Genomic DNA, 20,652 nt, shown 5'->3' with positions numbered 1-20,652 from the left:
CTGACTGAAGTGCCACTGAAACCCGAGTTTCCTGAGTCCCATTCTGCTACTAGGCCTTCCTACCATCTTTCAAAATGGAAACAAACATTCTTGCAATAGTAACGTAAGTGCATTGTCTCTACAGATAACCAGTCCTCCAGACACAAAGACAGGAGGAAAGGATCTCTAGATGTCAGATCGACCACCTCACGGGGCAGTGATGGTATGTTATATACCTGGGTTTTTTTTAAATCTGCTTTTCAAACATGTACACAAAAGAAAGGGTCCTGTTGCAAAAATGGCCCAATTAAATCTTTCCCTGGCCTTCCATTGCTTTGTGTTTATACTAGTCTTTGTAGCTGCAAAGATATGCTGGGAAGCGTGCAGATAAAATCTTGGATAGAATAATATTTTGAGGCTCCAGTATCTTGTTAGGCTTCTTTGCCTCTCTTGATAACGTTGATGACAAAGTCCAAATAAATAATGTGAAACAGTAAACAAACAGTATGCAAAGAGAGAGAAATTGCACATGTTTGAATTAATCTACATAATGTATGCAGAGTATTGAATTAAGCTTTCATTTCCCCTTCCCCCACATATGAATTGCCTGGATGCAGTTTTAAAAACAACAGTGCTCAGGAGACACCAATTCCTGATTTTAACTTCTAATAAAACCTGTGGATTAAGTTTGAGCTGCTACTTTTAGGTGAAACATCAGTTGGGCCTTGTTGCTTTTGTTCGAATGTTGTTGAAACACAGTAGCTCTGAACCGTAAACACAATCTGCCCCCTTTCCTAGCTGTAGGGTTGCTAGGTCCCCTTACTCTCCCAGCATGGGGTGGGACAGGACCCAGTGCTTACCTTTTCTTTGCTCCCATCTTGCTTCTTGCATGTGCTCGAAGCGCGTGTGTGCCCCCACACTTGCTCAATGACATCATTTGTGGGAAGTGACATCACTTCTGGGAAGTAATGTCATGGCGCAGGCATGGGGGATGCATGCGATCTTCACCACCAGCTAATTTTGGTCCTAAACAAGCCAGTTTGGGGCCAGAATTGGCCCGCTGCGAAATGCAGGCGTGCTCCCAGGGCGCGCATGATGACGTCACTCCTGGGATGTTCCTGTGCTTTCCCCCCCACTGGCCAGGTGAGTGGTGGCGGAGGAGCAGAGGGTGGGAACGGGGGATTCCCCGCCCCTACTGGGAGAATGGGATCCCTGTCAAGGTACCATATCTGTTTGCTTGGGCTTTATGATGTTGGCAAATTTATTTGGGCATCTGAATCCTTAACAAGAGCTGTGTGGGTGATAGGTTGTCTTGAATAATAGGTGTGGTAGGTGGGCCATCATATGGTTGTACTCCCATCCAAAATGCCAGTGGATTAACAATGTTCTCTATTTTTTTTTCCTGTATAGGCAGTTCACAGAGAAGGCACTCTTCTATGGCCAGAATACATTCCATGACTATCGAAGCGCCTATTACTAAGGTAAGGCACCGTTATTGAGTTCTTTTCCACCTAGCAACTGTAGATTTCTTGCTTCTTTCTTTTGGGCAGTGGCACAACTCCTTCTCATTTGCATGAGCCTTTGCAAGAGAATTCCCTCGTCCATGTTGGACAGCTTTGCAATAGTGTCCCATTTTGAATACTTCTCTTAACTTCCCAAAGTAGCCTTGGCTACAGACATTAATCTCTAAGACACAGACTGCTAGAAGTTTCATCTGACTGAGATGTCAATAAAGGCCATCATTACTGATGATCAAAACCCACCCAACTTGATTTGGAAGGAGGCAGAATGTTCTGAGCCTTTGTGGGGAATTGTTGATGGGGATGAGGGGAGAAAGTTTATGGCTTCCCCAAGAATTCTGTAAAAGTTGCAGAGACCCAACATGTTCCTCTTTGCAAATGAGGAATTTTCAAACCCCCACATTTCTGAAAAGTTCCTCTATCCCGAGAGCCTGTGATAGCCAATAGGTTTAGCAAAATTCTTTATGAGCAAGTTCATGGAAGCATTGTAGTTGATGAACTTCCTCTTCCTTTACATATGTGTTCATCCCATTTATTTGAAAAAAGAAAATTAAACCCAAGGTTCTTGGCATCTTACTGTAAGTTATTGGTCATTCCAGTAGAAAACTGTGATCTTATTACTGACCAGTTATTAAATGGGGTGGAACTGGTTTTCCCTTCCTTGCTTAAATTGCTAGGAATTTAATTGTTGCTAATTTACGTTTTGTTTGCATCTTGCTTTTTTTATTTGTATCTTGCTTTTTTTTCTGCTGCTACGTTGAATTGTTTTAAATGTTAACAGCTGGTTGTTTTTTCATTGTTTTAATATTGCTACTGCTGCTGGTTTGAATTTGTTTTTCTTTTTTTAATGTTTATGCTTTGCCTCTTGATTTTTTTTTTAAATTGTACACTGCTTCCATAACCCTTTGAGGTAGCGTATAAACAATTTAATTAAATGTTTTTAACAGCAATAGGATAGGCTGTTTTAATGATGAGAAATGCAATATATTGTTTTACAGATGCTATTCGACAGACTTGTGATGTTGACAATAACATTTTTCACTGTGACCTCCGGTCTTTGACAGTAAACGGAAGTTTGACTCGACGTCTCCAAACGTAACGGCTTCTTTCTTTTCTTTCAACCTAGGTGATTAATATAATCAATGCTGCCCAAGAAAGCAGCCCCATGCCGGTTGCTGAAGCTTTAGATCGCGTCCTTGAGATTCTGAGGACCACTGAGCTGTACTCTCCGCAGCTTGGGACAAAAGATGAGGATCCTCATACAAGCGACCTTGTTGGAGGCTTGATGACGGTCAGTGGAAACGGTTCTGGTTGCGAACGTTGGTTAGAGTGTCACACGAAGCCTAGAGAGAGCCTGAATCAAATGCCTGCTCTGCCATGGAACTCACTCAGTGGCCCTTGGGTAGACTGCACTAGACTGTGACTCGGTCTCTCTCATTATTCAGAGAGAGACAGAGTAGTGTAGCCATTACAGTGCCAGACTAGAATCTGGGAGACACGGGATCGAAATCTCCACTCTGCCATGGAAAGTTCCTGGGTGACCTTGGGCCGGTTTGCACACTCTCAGCCTAAATAACCCCACAGTGTTGTTGTGAGGATAAAATAGACGAGGGAGGAACGATGTATGCTGCTTTGGGTCCCCATGGGGGAGAAAGGTGGGTTTAAATGAAGGAAATAAAGAAATAAATAAATTTATCAAGGCAGGGGGAGACCGGCTAGGTCTGCAAGCTCCCTATTTGTTTGCTTATTCAGATTTTAATACGACTGGATGATTAAAACTCCAAAAGCAGTTTCCAACAGTTAAAAAGTCGCATTATAAAACACATCGAAACTGTAATAAAATAACTATCGATGTAAATTGCTATAAGCAAGATTGCTGTAAGATTACACTTGGCACTGTTAAAGTTGCATTCTTAATGCAACATCATATTTGGTATAGTACCGAATACCTTTAATAGTATAAACTTTAGCTACCGCTGAAAGGAGATAAGTAAGGCAAATAACCAAGCATTCCATGGTTAGTGAGATCCATAATGTTGGGGCAACTACCGAAAAGGCCCTGCTCGGTAGGAAACAATTACGTGGCTTGCTTATGTCCTTAAAAACTCTCTTTCAAGACTCATGAGAAAGCAGATATTGAAATTGGATAGTGTGTGTGTGTGTGTGTGTGAGAGAGAGAGAGTGGGGGTTTGTATCAAGTCTAAAGGAACAATGCTTGGTCCCTGCCAGTCAAGCATGTCCATGGTACAAAACGTAACCAGATTCATTGTTGCAGCTGCTCCACAAGGCATCCTGGGAATTGTAGTTTGGTGAAGCAGGGCAAGGGGATTAGAGGAGAAATACCCCACAGAACTGCGGTACCCTGGATTCTTTTGGAGAAGCGCACGACGTTCAATTTGATATAAAATAGGGTTTAAGATCGTGGTGCCTTCGGTGCATGTGTTGCTAACAATCTGACAGAAGAATGACGTCCAATGATTAAAGGATAACTTAAGCGCTGTAAAGTGTATCACGTATTAAAAGTTTTTGCATACTAATGAATTGGCTGTTTAAGATATCCAGCCCTTGATTCTTGGAGGGCATCCTGAAAGCTTTGCTTCAACTGCAGCTTTGTGAAGTAATTGTTAAAGCAGCCTTAAAGAGCGAGGTGGGTTGCCCCTCCAGGTCGCACAGCTCCAGACTAATTGATTTATTGTTCTTAAAATAGAAGCTGGATGCAGGAATAGACTCAAAGCCGCCATCACCTCCAGCGTCACTGTTTACTTTGCCCTATAGCATTAGAAGGTGGTGATGTCTGTGCTCCTAGGTAGGCAGCCGCATGCACAGCCCTGGGTAGGGGGAGGCAAAGCTGCATGCAGGTCTGGAGGTTACTTTGAAAGTTTTTGTGGCAGCCAGTCCTCCAGGCCGAATTGTCAAACTCATTTTTAGACAGAAAAGCAGCTTTTGCTTACTCCGCCAGTAAAATCTGTCAAGGCTCTTCCAGCTGATGAGACAAACTGGTGAGCCCAGTACAGAAGAGAGCTTCCAGGATGATCCGGGGGGCGGAGCCCCCTTTCCTTTGAAGAAAGCCGGATGAGTCTGGGGATCAAAGGTGACTTGGGAGGGGCAAATTGGAGGTCTGCAGCAGGAAGAGGAAATTGGCAGAAATTACTCTGACCCTTCTGTTGGCGGAAAATTGAGTCTGGATCCAATCCATGGTGTTGGACTGCTAATTATAGAAAGATCATCAGTTGTTGACAATTTATTACTTTTGTTTGTTTCCCTGACAGGACGGTCTACGAAGATTATCAGGGAATGAGTATATATTATCAGCAAAACGTAAGTGTTGTTGTGGCAGTATTACTTATGCGAGAAATAGTGTCCTGCTTGCGTGACTTACTTTTTGATAAACCACAACTGAAATTTTATGTTTTTAAATTCTGACAATTTTTTTAACAATTACCACAGCAATCAGGAGTGACAAGATACATTAAATGGAGCTGTTGATGTATAAAAAATAATTTGAATAATGTTTCTATTTCTATAATTAGGAAATCTATAACTTTCTTTCCTTTTTTCCCCCCAATAGAAACTCATCAGGTACCAGGCAGCTTAATCTCGCCTATCTCCCTTAATGATATACCACCACGAATAGCACAAGCAATGGAAAACGAGGAACACTGGGACTTTAATATCTTTGAATTGGAAGCAGCGACCCATAAAAGGTTTGTTAACAAAAAGCAGCGTACACTTTAAGTTACTCTCAGTTTTGGGGTCAGCAGCACCCCACAATCAGCTACAGTCGATACTGTGAAATATCTCTTCACAACCTGGGTAACACTGTGTGACCTACAGCAAGAGGTACAGCCGTCGCAGAGGAGGTGATGGTAATACTTACTTTCACCGGTGCATTTCAGATATATTTGAGGCAAGCTTGTGAACAGCCAGTTTCCTGGTCCCACTAGATAAATTTGAATTAACTTCCATGCGATCAGGCTGCTGATTTTAGGGAAGAAGTGTTTGTTTGTTTACTTACAACATTTATTAGCTGCTTTTCTCCTTTACAGCATTCAAGGCAGCTTACAACAAACAGACAAATATACAAACTTTAATTTAAAATCGCAGTTTAAAATTACCCGTAAGTAGGAAAATTAATCAAATGCCATTCTAAATAAAACCATCTTCAGGTGCCTCGTAAAGAACACTATAATCTCCTGGGGAGATTATTCCACAATCGTGGGAACTGCCACGGAAAACGCCCTCTCTCATGTACCTACCAGATGAGCTTTTTTTTGCGAATGGGACAGTCAAGAGGGCTTTCCCCTGTGATTTTAACTCCCAGCCAGGAAAATATGTTTCTGCCACAAATATGTATCCGCCACAAACCAGATACAAGGCTGGTTTGTGGCAGGTACATTCCTAATCCAGCGGTCCTCCACATCAAGTAGTGAAATGTGGCACATGCAGACTGCTATTCTACATGCACAGCACCATACAACATCACACGACTTGTGGAAAATAATAGTAGACATACTACTCTGGTTCTCCGAATGCATACATCTGAACGGGTATCTCATTGCAAGCAGATAGCAAAGGAGTCCCATTTGAGTTGTCAGGAGAATGGGTGTAACAGGCATTGTTTCTGCGAGCCCTTTGTTTTTTCCGTGATTCTGGTGGGGACAGCTGTGTTGAGACAAATGTACACTATAGACCTAAAATGGTTCAGAGAGAGAGTTAATTTGACCGCGAGAGCTTCACATCTGAGTGGGGATTTGAACAGAAACATCCCTGGCCCAACTTAAGCACTCCACACTGGGCCACACTGTTTCTTTAATTTGGTTGATGCTAATCTCTGGAAGCAATTGTAAGATCAAGTTCATTTTTAAAAAAAGATGATCAACTTAAAATCCAGAAAATATGTCCAAAAATGTGCATTGAAACAATGGAGAGAAAGAGTTGGGATATACCTTTTACTAGGCTCTTATCACCAGAGTGTGCAAATAATAGAACAAATGAATTTTATCTGTAATCGGCCACCTGTAGATGACATCCTAAATGCTGGAGGAGCAATGCTATTATTGATTCAGGAAATTTACATGACACCTCTCCAGAGACTTGCTCGGAGAGGCTCACAAAATAAAATGGTACGATAAAATAATACAATCGCCACATAAAAACAAGCCAGTAGAAGTAATAGCAAAACAAGCCATTAAAAACAGCATAAAAACAGCAGGGCATTAAAAAAAGTATAAAGCAACTGTTCTACTCTTCATTGGTGTCTGTCTTTAATGGTAGACCTATACGATTTTTGGAATAAGCAAACTGGCATTTGCTCACAAAAAATAATGTAGAATAAAAGGATAATCGGGGGACTGTCCCTAAAGTCAGAAAGCCAGTTTAGTCTCAGGCATTATTAAAAGGGTCCATCTCTGTAAGTAGGCTGCATATTTCCCTTCCCAGCCAAAATTAACCCTTCCTGTGTCTTCTTAATTTTAGAGTGGTGGGAATACATTGTCGGAGGCAGAGATAGATGAGACACTTTTAGGTCTGAGGGAAGCTCCAAATGGTGTCGTCTACTCTTGGTGATAAGAACACAAGAATAAGCTAGCTAACTGACAATTTTCTGTCCTTAGAAAATCTCCCACCTTTTTGATTTTTGATGCCAAGTAAATAGCTGTACTTAACTGTAACATTTCTGAATTTAAAACAACAAGAGACTGGACTCATTTATGGGTGTATTTGGTCTAAAATACACTTGCTCGCAATGAAATTGCTTCAAAGAAAACGCCATCGTCATTTTCTGCTTCCCTCCAGGCCTTTGGTTTATCTTGGTCTCAAAATGTTTGCTCGCTTCGGAATCTGCGAGTTCCTAAACTGCTCTGAATTGACTCTGAGGTCTTGGCTGCAAATCATCGAAGCCAATTATCACTCATCTAATTCCTACCACAATTCTACCCATGCTGCCGACGTCCTCCATGCCACAGCCTACTTCCTTTCTAAAGAAAGGGTAAAAGTAAGTACAGTTTCAGGACAGAATGTGGAAGAAAACCAGAGCGGGACCGGAGATTGTAAATGAGTATTGTGCAATGCCGGAATGTAGGTTTCCTCCTGGATAGTCATAGATCCAGAGGAGTTAGCCGTGTTAGTCTGTAGTAGCAAAATCAAAAAGAGTCCAGTAGCACCTTTAAGACTAACCAATTTTATTGTAGCATAAGCTTTCGAGAATCAAGTTCTCTTCGTCAGATGCCTGATCAGGCATCTGACGAAGAGAACTTGATTCTCGAAAGCTTATGCTACAATAAAATTGGTTAGTCTTAAAGGTGCTACTGGACTCTTTTTGATTTTGCTCCTGGATAGTAACGCCCTCCCAGGGTATAGCGAGCAGACCAGCATTTGCCGAGACAAACTGGAGGTTGAGTGGTTGTCTGTGAGTTGACTTCTGGTTTCACAAATTAGCCATAGTTACAATAAGCCGTGTTTTCGCGAGATATCTGAACTGAGCCCATGTACTCAGGAACTTTGGAAACATCCCCAGTTAGAACTGTTTCAGAACCAGGGCTTTTTTTTCAGCCGGAACGCGGTGGAATGGAGTTCCAGCACCTCTTGAAAATACTGGACGATAGTGCATGAAAATTATATTATTTCAAAGAATCCCGTGTTTTTCTTCCTCATTTCCCTCTTGAGAGTTCCGCCACCTCTTTTCCCAGAAAAAAACCCTGTTCAGAACAACACAGGGCCTTCCTGGTACTGGCTCTGAAGCTGTGAGCTGGGTTTTGACAGAACACTCAGAAATATGTTTTGGTGTTTCAGAAAGCAAGATAGGGCCATGGTCAAAGTAAAGAAATTATAGTCAGTGAAACAGCTTTGCAAGAAACAATATACTTCCCTTTTTTTAAAGGTTGTCATAGCAAGTATTCCCTCTTGCCTATGAAAACTTTTCTAAGATGCCATCTGCAGGTTAAAATATATATTTATATTCAAAATAACCAGGCACACCTTTTTAGATGATCAAACTAATGGATTAATTCAGGGCTTTTTTTCTAGGAAAAGAGGTGGTGGATCTCAGTGGGTTGCCAGCAGAGGGGGCAACGCTTGGCGGGAGGTGGTGCCCCGGTACCACATGCGTGTGCGCAAAGTGCGTGCACGCTCCCAGGACCGCACAATGACATCACTTTGGGTCAGCTGGGACAAGGGGGTTGTTTTTTAAAGTTTAGATCGCCCTCGGCAAAAATGGTCACATGCCCGGTGGCCCTGCCCCCTGATCTCCTGACAGAGGGGAGTTTAGATTACCCTCCGTGCCAGGCCATGTGACCATTTTCAAGAGGTTCTGGAACTCCGTTCCACCACGTTCCAGCTGAAAAAAAGCCCTGGATTAATTTAATTTAAAAGGTAAATGTTTCCCCCTCATTCAAAACCTTTTTTCCCTCTGCATTTGACGGATGGCTCGTGGGTTGGTATCTGCTTGCAACTGCTGGTTTAGTTGAGGTATTTATAGTTGGTGAAGTGGTTAGAATGTCGGATTAAACTCTGGGAGACCCAGTTTCAAACCCCCTGCTGTGCCACCAGGTGACTTTGGGGTAGGCACCCTTTCTCGGCATAACTTATGTACATCTCGGGGTTGTGACAATACGATGGGGACGGGAGAACCACGTAAATCGACCCGATATCTTCCACTTGTTATTGTTTTGTTCTGAATGGACTGCTCTTAGATCCTATTGGATATTCACAGTTTTTTAAAAATACCATCTCACACTGGAGCCATGGGTGACTTCTTATTTACTGGCAGACATTGATCTGGAAATAAGAGTCTCAGTGGTGAAATTTTTGGCAATTATAATTTCATTCAAAACGCCAAGATTAGTCTTAAACTAGTTTTTATGGGAGATTCTGTGTTGTCATTTCCACTCTGTAAAGTTTCTGGTTCTCTTTCATATCTAAATGCTGAATCTTAACTATATGGGTTTATTTTTTATCTATTTTGTAAAGTATTATTACTTATCATTCACCATTTACTCTGTAGATCTTGTATTTTTAATGTATTGCTATTTGGTGACTGTATATTTATATTCAGGGCTTTTTTTCAGCGGGAACGCGGTGGAACGGAGTTTCAGAACCTCTTGAAAATGGTCACATGGCTGGTGGCCCCGCCCCCTGATCTCCAGACAGAGGGAAGTTTAACTTCCCTCTGTCTGGAGATCAGGGGGCGGGGCCACCAGCCATGTGACCATTTTCTCCGAGGGCAACCCACTGAGTTCCACCACCTCTTTCCCCAGAAAAAAGCCCTGTTTATATTTGATTTTAATTGTGTTTAATTATGCTTACGGCCTGTGGTTATATAAGCAGAATAAATTGATTGATTGATCTCTTGGGAGGAAGGGGAGGACAAATAGATAATGGATTTAAAAAAGAAACATGCATTCAAGTAAGTGGGTCCAGCCCTTGGGGGACAACCAGCTGTAGAATGCAGATGGGGGAGTTTCTCCTTTGTAAATCACACACACACAAGTCTCCCTGTTTGCAGAGACAGTCAGAGAGAATACGTGAGTGAGGTGTGATCTGAGAGGCTTCCAAGCCTGTGAACCCCGGCATGCATTCTAGATCTGGCCCGGTCCCTAACAGTCCGTTTCTTTCTTTATCTCCCCAGCAAACTTTGGATCCCATCGATGAAGTCGCAGCCCTGCTTGCTGCCACCGTGCATGATGTGGATCACCCGGGTCGGACGAATTCCTTCCTGTGTAATGCAGGAAGTGAGCTGGCCATTTTGTACAATGACACGGCAGTGTTGGAGAGCCATCACGCCGCTTTGGCCTTCCAGCTTACCACGCGGGACGATAAATGCAATATTTTTAAAAACATGGAGCGGTAAGTTATTTAAGTAGCACCCGCCAGTTGAGGAGGGGGAAGGGGTTGGCCCTTCATCGGATTCTTCCTCCTACACCCCTCCCCACAATTGCACCACCCCCAATAGCTCTTTCACCCTCCGCTCCACTTACTACTCACCTGCTCTCTGGCCTCCACTCCTAACTGTCCCGCCTGTACTCCTGAGAACCAAGAGGACAGATTTCCCCACCAAGTTGCCATTCTTTACCAACAGTGGCCAATCTCTTGCTCTTTCTTCTGCCAAAGAATTGTCGCCTACAGGGAGGAGAAGAGCAAATGAGGCCTGCTGCTGCTCCTAGTCTCCTCCCATTCCCAGGGTGAGCAGGAGGCCCGCAGAAGTGAGAAGTAGCAGCTGACACATCTCTGGGAAAGGCTGCTGTCACATAGCGTGAGATTGGTACAGTCGATATCAAGGACGTTCCAATAAACAAGGCAAAGAAATTTGCAAAGACAGAACGTCAGCAAAAATTCCAATACAGAGTCGAAGAAATGCTGAAACAGGGCACAAGCGATTCTGACATTAAACAACATAGAACACCCAGTAGGATCATACTTCAAGCAGCAGATAGGACACAGGGCAACTGATAGTACACAGCAGCACATAGTAGTGAAGTGTATGGTCCCTAGCTCTTCGGTGAAGCATCTCCTTGAGACTCTCTCCTTGCAGCGCTGGCCTCCTATCTGAGTAAAAAAGGCAACTGGATGACAAATAGCAGGGGAGGCCCAGAGGGCACAGGGCTTTAGCGGCCCCAAGCGTAGAGAGCCCACACCCGTGCACGTTTTCTTTGGACTTCTTTACACAGGAATGAATACCGAACCCTCCGGCAGGCGATTATCGACATGGTCTTAGCCACGGAAATGACCAAGCACTTTGAGCATGTCAACAAGTTTGTCAACAGCATAAATAAGCCTTTGGCAGCCCTTGATGAAATCGGGGTAAGTAAAATGGGGGGGGGGGGTTAGGATCTTTAAATGAGTGTGGGGGTGGAGGAACAGATCACTCCCCCAACGTTGCCAGTAGCTGTCACGTTGCTTTTTGGGGAACTACTTGCTTGCATGTGCCTACTCTTAGTAAGGGAAGAGCATCCACCTCCGTTGGGTGTCAAAGAATTATTGTTCGGTCAAATCACATTTTTATCTCTTCCATAGAGAAAAAGGTAGCCTATTTGATTCTCCCCTCCTCCACTTTATCCTGTGTGGTAGTTTAGGCTACAAGAGAGAGATGAAGCGCCAGTCCCAAGTTCACCCGGTGTGCTTCATGGATGAGTTGGGATTTGAACCCATTTCACCACAGTTCTGGAGGGACACACTCACTCCTATAGTATGCTGGCTGGTAGAAGATACTTCTTTGGCTAGAATAGGGGAACCTGTGTTCCGTACCTGATTAATAGCATCCAGACTGGAAGTCTCTCTACACGAGTCATCTGACACGTGAAGAACAGGTGTTTGGGGATGCAGTAGTAGCTGGGGAGGATAATTTAAAAAGGCAGAGCTGGCAGCAGGGCAAAGGCTTTGCTATATACTAGAACTGTGTGAAGGGGCTGTGAAATGCCAGAAGGGAAACTTCAGCCCATTATAACCTCTCCAGGCCCAAGTCTGGCTCTGGAAGGCAGTTCCAGTGCATTTTCATTCCTTGCTGCCCTCTGGTTGCCATCCCACACAGTTTTCAACTGGGAGAGGTGAAATTGACAGAGCCTTTGGGGAGGTGAAGATGAAATCAACAAACCCTCTGAAGAACAATCTCCGCCAGATCTGTCATTTTAAACTACGCTTGCAGGCTAACATTGCCTCTCCCTACACTTGAGCAATATGCCCCAAGGCTTCTTGTGTAGAGAGACTCTGTTTCACATTCAGTGTTTTTTCCCTTGCCTTTGTTTTGCCTTCTGTGAATCGCATTCTTAGGGCACAAAATCTAGATTTCTTTGCATCATCTCCTTGCAATTGACTAGCGTTGTTAATTCACACATCCATCCACCTCCCTGCAAGCGAAACCATTTGAAAATGTTGGGTTTTGTGAGAATAGACATTGGGCATCTCCCAGCAAGTAACTAATTGGTTTCGTTATGATTTAACAATTCTCTGGTTCCTTCCCTCCTCCCCGCTGAAGGCACTTTATCTGCTTGTAATTAAAATAAATGTATGAGGCTGAAAGAGGCAAAAAAAGATGGAAAGGTGGGGGAGGTTCCATTTACGTTGTATCTCCCTGAATGTGTTGTTTATATTTGTGTAGCGAATTTAAGGACTTCCTTCAAGTAAGTTGCCCTTTGTATAGTTCTGTGCAGGAGGTGGCTATTTTTCTGTTTCTTTACAAAGGGCTTCTTTGAGCTACCCTTGAAATCTTTCCATTTTATTCAGAGGAGAGTTGGAGCTCGCCCAAGGATTTTGAAGTCAGTAAAAACAAGAGCTGAAGCGCCCACTTCTTTTTGTGTTGGGCCATCCCAGCAGTTGGTCCTCAGTGAACAATGGGGGATCCCATTGAGGCGCCATTTGGAAATACGATCAAATGGGGATGCTGAGAATGGGACGGGCCTTCAGCCTCCAGGTTGAATGTCTGGGCTTTGCTGTGTACAGGACTGCAGCTTTTGCTATGACTTAGTCATATTTACTTATTTATTTATTTATTTAAACGTTTTCTGGGCTGCTTTTCCACCCTATTCAGGGTCCCCAGATAGCAAACATTAACAAATTTCAAACATTAAAACAAAAACCATTTGAAATACAAATATATAACAATATTTTTAAATAAAACATGAAAATGCATAAACTCGGGACTCATTTCGAGAGGGAATGCGCAGGAACGCAGTTCCGGCAGTTCCCCAAAGAGGTCACATGTCAGGTGGCTCTGCCCACCTGACTCGGCCATTTTGGGCCTGTTTCATCCTGGATTGGGGCCGAAACAGCCCGGATCGGGCCTCTGATGGGTGGTGGATCACACTCCTGTTCAGCAGTGGCCCAATCTTGACCATTTAGGGCCCCTTTTTGCCATTTTGGGCCCAATTTTGGCCCTGAATGGCCAGGATTGGGTCCAAAGCAGCCAGGAGAGGTGATGTCAGGGGGTGTGGCATATGCAAATCAGTTATGCTAATGACACATCTCCGATAATGTCAAGAGGCATGACATATGCTAATGAGTTGTGCTAATATGTTATGCTAATGAGTTCCTCCAGCTCTTTTTCTACGAAATGACCCCTGCATAAACTCATCAAGACACTCCAAGAGGGAGGGGGGCTAATAAAGAGTTCGTGTTAAAAGTTTGCCTTGGACCCTGCAGAATGTTTCCACGGACAGCACAATTTCCATCTGCAGAGTACGACTTTGTCTCCTCTCCCCTCTCACTGCAGCTTTTACCCTTGCTCGACTTAATGTCCTCCCATTTGATCTTCTGCATGCAAGATACGCTCGCATTCTGTATAAGAAACATCTCTCTTTATACCACTCTGGTATGGTAGAAACAATTGAGTGTGCCCTTCTATACTGTTGGTTTTACCAGAACATTCGGAACGTATATAATATTACTCCACTTATGCACAATTATCAAATCAATTTCACTCCTCCTTGGTGATCATTGTAATGAAATCTCTTTTAAAGTAGGTAGATTTCATGCCCTGGCATGATTCATTAGGCAGAAGAATGTGGCTTTGCTTTATGAACTGTATGTTTAGTATATTTTGTATGTTTATGACATGTATTTAATGTATATATCTGTGGGTGATTTTTGATTCCGATTTCTGATCATGGATCATAACATTAAACACACACACTACAGCCCAGAATGCCTTGGGAGAGATCATGAACCCTCCATTGGATCCAAGCGATTGTGACATTCTCAGGATTACAAATTTATTGCAGAATGAGTTTTCATACTACTTCAGTTGTATAATATAGTATTGTATCCTATATCGTATCGTACACACGCAAACACAAGTGCAAATAAAAGAGGAGAGGGATATGATGTCAAAGTGAGGCCAGAAGCATTCTCAAAAATGTGTGTGTGACTTTATTAACGTAATTTATAGTGTGCCTTTCTCATTGAGTAGAGGAAGACCAGATCTAGGCAAAAAGATTGATTGGTTGGATTTCTAGCCCGCCCTCCCCGCAAGCAGGCTTAGGGTGGGTTACAATCATAGATAAATTACAACAAATAAAACCAGTAAAATACAACTCAGTACCAACATGGATTTCAACATTCCAGGTAGTGTACCACTCCCAACTGGTGATGAATTGGCAAATTAAGATAAATAGTGTACAGAAATCCATCACTATCTTGAGTGTGAATGTGGTTGTAAAAGGTATATTCGGAGTGCATGCATCAATAATATTTTTGCAAACTTCCGTTCCATCAGAGTATGAGCAGCGATGGCGAGTCTATCAAAAACGTCCTCACGTCACCCGAAAACCGAATCCTGATTAAGCGAATGCTCATTAAGTGTGCCGATATTTCCAACCCATGTCGGCCTGTGGAGCAGTGTGTTGAGTGGGCTGGCCGCATTTCTGAGGAATATTTTGCACAGGTGGGTACGGTTGGGGCCTGTTCAAGAAAAGAGGAGGGGTGGGTGGCAATGGCAGTCCTTCCCTTTCCATGTCTTAAAGATGTGAGTAAGGAAAGAAAACAGAAAGTGCCTCATGAATACTTCTTTATCATGCCTTCTTCAAGGAACTCAGGGGTTACTCCTTCTCATTCTTGCAACCACGTCTAGTGTCATAGCAAACAATACCTCTTTAACATTTAAAGGAACAACTGTTTGCATGGCCAGCTTCCTGTTTTCTCACACATTGCTGTTAAACTCCTGAAATTCTGGAAGGTTAATTACCGTTTGTTTTGGGATTGGTGGAGTGTTTTGAGTCACTTTGGTTATACTCAAGCTAACCAAAACCAGAGATTTTGGGGTGTATTTTCAGCTTGGGTATCCCCAAATGCACAACCTGTTTGCCATTCTTTTTAGTAATCAGATGCATTGGCTGTTCTCAGCATAGGTTTATCTGCTGTTCTGGTCTGCGTTTTAATGCATTTTTGTTGATGATTGGCTTTACAAGAGCCAAGTACTTGACTTCAGGCTGCTTTTACCTGCCTCTTTGAACACTGACTCTTGACACATAGCTGTGCAGATTAATAATTGCTGAAATGATTAAATAAATGAGTCTGTTAACGTTCAGGTACAAGACGATTGTGAAATTGTTTTCTTTGCAGACAGATGAAGAGAAAAGACAAGGTTTGCCTGTGGTGATGCCTGTTTTTGACAGGAATACTTGTAGTATCCCCAAATCTCAAATATCCTTCATTGATTATTTCATCACCGACATGTTCGATGCTTGGGACGGTAAGCGATTTCTTACCAAGAAATATCTTAGCAGGTATTCTGGATTGTATCCTTGCTGGGGTTGAATGAGAAGAGGTTCCCTCTTCATTCTCAGAAAACCAGTAACCTTTGGCTTCATTCCAGTCCAGTCACTCTCGGAGCCCACTGTGATAAGTTAATACCAAACAGAAATTCATTCTAAGTAAACCTCAGTTGCTTATGGTCGACTGCATCATCATGTGGCTTCAACAGATTAATACTTTTGCAGATTATTTTTTATTGCACTCTACACACAGAGTAAAGTTTTCTGTGATACTTGTATCACTGGCCAAAACCATCTTATTGGGGTTATGTAGCACTTTGAGAGGTACCAGCTAAAACAGGAATCCTTCCCCCTCCTATCCAAAGAACAGGAATCCGTGGTACGTCCTTTGCAGGCACGGCCGGTGGCGGCAATCCTATGTTTCCTTCCCTTGACGTGTAAACACCTTGTTTCCTCTCTTTAGCATTTGCAGACCTTCCAAATTTGATGCAACACCTGGACAACAACTTCAAATACTGGAAGGGTCTGGACGACAGGAAGCTACGGACTCTTCGGCCCCCACCTGAATAGCCATCGCCGCCTCCTCCAAGTACATACTTTTAACCCATTGGAAAAACATATTCCACCGAGTCTAAATTTGATTGTGCATTTTCAGATTGATTTGGGTCTCTTCAGTATTACAGTAAGGCCTTCCTGTACACATCCTTGAGGGACTTCGGTGTTCCAGAAAACCCTTGAGATCAGCAGTAAGCTCCTGCAACCAGATGTGTAGGGACTCGGTATCTGGAAAACCTTTTCAAATTTAATCACACTGGATGGCTGCAGTGCCTGTACTGGAAAGGGTTGATGAGAAAACCCTTTTTTCCCCCCCTTTCGTCTTTTTTTGTTTTGGCATTCTCTTTGCATCAGAATGTGAAGCTTGAAGATGGCCTCCTCTTAAAAGGAAAGACTTAAAAAGCGCTGATGAAAATCCCACGTCGGTGGTGGATGCGCTCGTAACGATTCCGACGATGCTTTTTCAATAAGCACTTAAAAAAAAAACGTTATGTCGAACAATCCAATATTTGACATAAAGACCTTTCATGAAGGAGGCTTTTTTTTTTGATCTTCTGAAAAATGAACATATATTTTTAATATCACAGAAGGTGCAAAATCATTCACTGTTGAACACTACTGAGAGCGAGTTCTCTTCAAAGAAATTTAGTAGCAAATGTTGACAAACAACAAACCAACCCAACCCGGCAATTTTTTTTTTTTTGAAGTTGATTGTTAGGCCTCTATGATTAAAATGTGTTTTATTTATTTTGTCAGATGTTTAATATTTTCTATGAATTTATAAAAAGACTTTAAAAGCCAAAGCCAACTTTAGACACATTACAGATTTACATGATTCATACTCGTTATGCATTTAATTGAAGTAAAAACCTTTTATTTTCATAATGCAAAACGCCGTATAAATGAAGAGAGGACACATTTTTATTGCACTGTAAGGATAGATGCATATGTTGAGATATTGTCCAATTCTATGTTAATTAAAGTAAGCTTTTTTAAAAAAAAACAAAGGGTCTCATTGTAGAGGCAAAAAAAAAATTGAAATAAAACAGACATATCGTATCATCGGCAACAGAAGTAGATTCTGATCCTAACCTGGCTTGAATGTAAAACCAGTGTCTCCAGTGAGACTCTCAAGTTCACGGAAGTCCAGAGCTCCATATATGCAGGGCCTTACATCTCTCTTCTATGAAGGAGAATGCTCTGTGGAGGCAAAGTCATGTGGAGTGTTGCTCAAAGAAGAGAATGGGAAGGTTTACAGAGCCCCAGTCCAGAAACATGGAGAGAACTTTATGTACAACTTTTTTTTTCCTGAGTGCACAATCCATACCCAAGCAGGTAGCTGCGTTTGTATAATGGTTTCAACGTAGAGTCTCTCTGCACGAGACATCTGACCCATAAAGAACATGTGTGGGGAGATGCAATGTTAGCTGGGAAGGATAGTTTAAAAAGACGGAGCCGGAGGCAGGGCAAAGGCTTCGCTAGACACTGGAGCTGTGTGAAGGGGCTGTGAAATGCCAGAAGGGAAACTTCAGCCCGTTATAACCTCTCCAGGGCCAAGCCCAGCTCTGGAAGGCTTTTCCAGCCCATTTCCATTCCTCGCTGCCCTCTGGTTGAAGGTGAAATTGATGCCAGTCCCCTCCCATTCCCACGGCTACACATGCAAGGGGGATTGTGCCATATCTGAACAGCATTTTTAAAGGCTGTTTCTTAGATGAGAGCAACATTTTACAGAAAGGGGATACTGGGTTGTTCGTTTATAGTGGAATGCAGTGGCTATTTGCAGAGAATGGTTTCTCTCTTCTCTTGATGGTCACCTGTTTGTCGGCCAACAAGATCTAGGCAGCCTTCTGTGCATTGCTCAATGTGTTTTCTCCAGTGCGACTTGCCAATCTCTTTGCTACCATGTCTGCTCTCGAAAAGCAGGCGGCACGGATTTTTCAGTCCCAGCGACATCCAAAGGACCATTAGGACGGCATTGCAGTCGTTTACATCGGCAAATGCGACGAGCATTTTTCCAAGCATGGTGTTGTTCCTGCGCTGTGCTTTTCTCCAGAACAGTGTGATGGCAGAGCCTTGTCCGAGGAGACTCATTAGCTCCCCCACCTCCCTCAGCTCTGAGCATCTCCAGCACCTGTCATTCTTGGCAAGTCCTAAGACTAACCAGACAAAGGTGCAGGGGGGAAATATCCATGATTGGGTCTCCAGTGCATTTCTTTCCTTGATAAATAACAACTGTTGTGAGTGGCCCCTGATGTGAATTTGGTCATAAGATGGGGGGGAACTCTTCCCCGAGACCCAGTGTGTCTTCAGGTGAAATTAACCTGAGCTTCAGCTCTACAGAGAAAAGCTTTGTGGAAATCTTGCAAATAAACCACAGAGGTTATGAGCCCATCCATTCTCGGTTTGTTTTTAACAATCGCCTTACCTGCCTATATAATACAAGCGCTATGTGCAATCTGATGACCTGAAATCTTTTGAAAAATCTGTTCTTATTTACAATACCCCCTGCCTGAGGACCTGGGAGTGATGGACAGTGGCTTTTTACCAGGCTGTAGTATTCAGTTGAATAGCCCTGCGCTTGTGAGATGATGATTCACAAAGCTGTACCCTCCATGGATGTGAACAACACTCTCTTACCATGCACAAGTGCTGTGTAAGTGTCATGTGGCATAGCGAACTCTGGGTAAAAGCCCATGAGTTTAGAACAGCTTACAGTTTCAGGATTTGGTAGGGGTGGAGTGTCTTTTAGCAGGAGCGCTGGAAAAAGAATGCTAGAATACGTGCACGGAAAGAACATTGTTACAATTACAGGTTTAGGATCGTGGTTTTAGAAAAAAAATCCCAGTATGGTAGTAACATCCTGTAAGTTTAGCCCAATGGGGCAAATAGTTGCCTCCCCAGGGCCATTTCTGATTGGGAAATGAGGGTGGAGGGAAAGGATTAAAACTGCCTCTCCACATGCTTTCCTAATCCAAATCAGACCCCTCTGTGACCTGTCAATTCAGGAGTTGGGAACCCATTGATTTTCATCCTTTTTCCAAAAAAATGTATAATGGAATGGCCATTTTCCTTTATTTTATACAGTATTTCTTTCAGAGCTGTCGACTGTCTACCTAAAGAGAATAAGATCTTTAAATATTTAACAATCAACAGCGTTTTATAGCCCACGGGCAGAATCCTTAGGGAATGCTTCGTGCGCAGGCTTCACTGCGGTGAATGGAGACTCTGCACCTGTTTGCTTACCACAACGGTCATTAATCAATTTTAATGAGGTGTGTACCAAAAAAAAAACCCTTCCCAAGTGGATTGTATGCGCTTCTCCCTCGCCTCCTTTTTCTCTCCGTGGTGTTGAAAGAAAAATAACAGCAATGAAAACTTCTAAATTCCAGATGTTTGTCGAGGTTCCATCCCTTCGTAATTTAAATGAAATAGTCATCGCAGACAACAGACAATTTTTTTAAAAAAAATGTATTTTTAAGAAGTGTTGAAATTTTAGCCGGTTCCTTTTAAACCTTTTTTCTTTATTTTTAATTCGCACGCTATTGCATAAACGTGAGAATTTTTTTAAAAAAAAAATCTTAAAAATAAACCACAGAGGCTCTCTCTCTGTTTCTTTGTTCTCAAATGTCAGTGTCCCCTAACCTCTGCCCTGGCTTTTTTATACATGTTTATTTCTTCTTAATCCTTGTTTCTTGGGCAAAATACACAGGAAATCAGCATGGGTTGCGTCAGATACCCATCATGCCTCACTGTGTTGTGAGAAAGCTGGAGAATTACCATCTCCCTGGACAGTCGCATATACTAGCCAAATACTCAGGGCTTTTTTTCAGTGGGAACGCGGGGGAACGGAGTTCTGGAACCTCTTGAAAATGGTCACATGGCTGGTGGCCCCGCCCCCTGATCTCCAGACAGAGGGGAGTTTAGATTGCCCTCCACACCGCAATCTAAACTCCCCTCTGTCTGGAGATCAGGGGGCGGGGCCACCAGCCATGTGACCATTTTCTCCGAGGGCAACCCACTGAGTTCCACCACCTTTTTTCCCAGAAAAAAGCCATGCATATACTAGTAGTGCTAGCATGCAAATGTTTTCACAGGGTCATAGAAATCACTCTGATATTTTAGGCATACCCATTCCATAGTGTTTCCCTGTTTCTATGTCTCCCCCTCCCTTTGGTGAAGACAGCCAACAGGAAGAGAAACAAATAAATTTATTTATTTATTTTGTCCCTGAGACGCAAGGGGGAGTAGATGATGGCAAACAATGCAGTCAAATAGCATGAGAGAGTTAATAAGCAATGCAATAGGAATAGGATTTGCCCTGACCTGGATAGCCCAGGGGAGCCTAATCTCATCAGATCTCAGAAGTTAAACAGGGGCGGCCTTGGTTAGTGATTGGATGG

At 42.9% G+C, this 20,652-nt stretch overlaps 1 protein-coding gene across 1 annotated transcript in view; it reads left to right on the top strand.

Moving 5' to 3' along the window:
• PDE8A (phosphodiesterase 8A) overlaps positions 1–17,290 on the top strand; it is a 120,639-nt gene extending 103,349 nt beyond the window's left edge. Inside the window, exons 12-22 of the mRNA XM_055002786.1 lie at positions 125–202; positions 1,390–1,460; positions 2,626–2,790; positions 4,769–4,817; positions 5,068–5,203; positions 7,293–7,491; positions 10,123–10,340; positions 11,162–11,294; positions 14,701–14,868; positions 15,546–15,675; positions 16,161–17,290. Of these exons, the coding sequence (XP_054858761.1) occupies positions 125–202; positions 1,390–1,460; positions 2,626–2,790; positions 4,769–4,817; positions 5,068–5,203; positions 7,293–7,491; positions 10,123–10,340; positions 11,162–11,294; positions 14,701–14,868; positions 15,546–15,675; positions 16,161–16,267 (1,454 nt within the window). The 3' untranslated portion in view covers positions 16,268–17,290. The remainder of the gene's footprint in view (positions 1–124; positions 203–1,389; positions 1,461–2,625; positions 2,791–4,768; positions 4,818–5,067; positions 5,204–7,292; positions 7,492–10,122; positions 10,341–11,161; positions 11,295–14,700; positions 14,869–15,545; positions 15,676–16,160) is intronic.
• Positions 17,291–20,652: the final 3,362 nt, after the last annotated feature.

Source organism: Eublepharis macularius, chromosome 18 (genome assembly GCF_028583425.1).
Source record: "Eublepharis macularius isolate TG4126 chromosome 18, MPM_Emac_v1.0, whole genome shotgun sequence".
NCBI lineage: Eukaryota > Metazoa > Chordata > Lepidosauria > Squamata > Eublepharidae > Eublepharis > Eublepharis macularius.
This window is presented reverse-complemented; position numbering and strand designations above follow the sequence as displayed.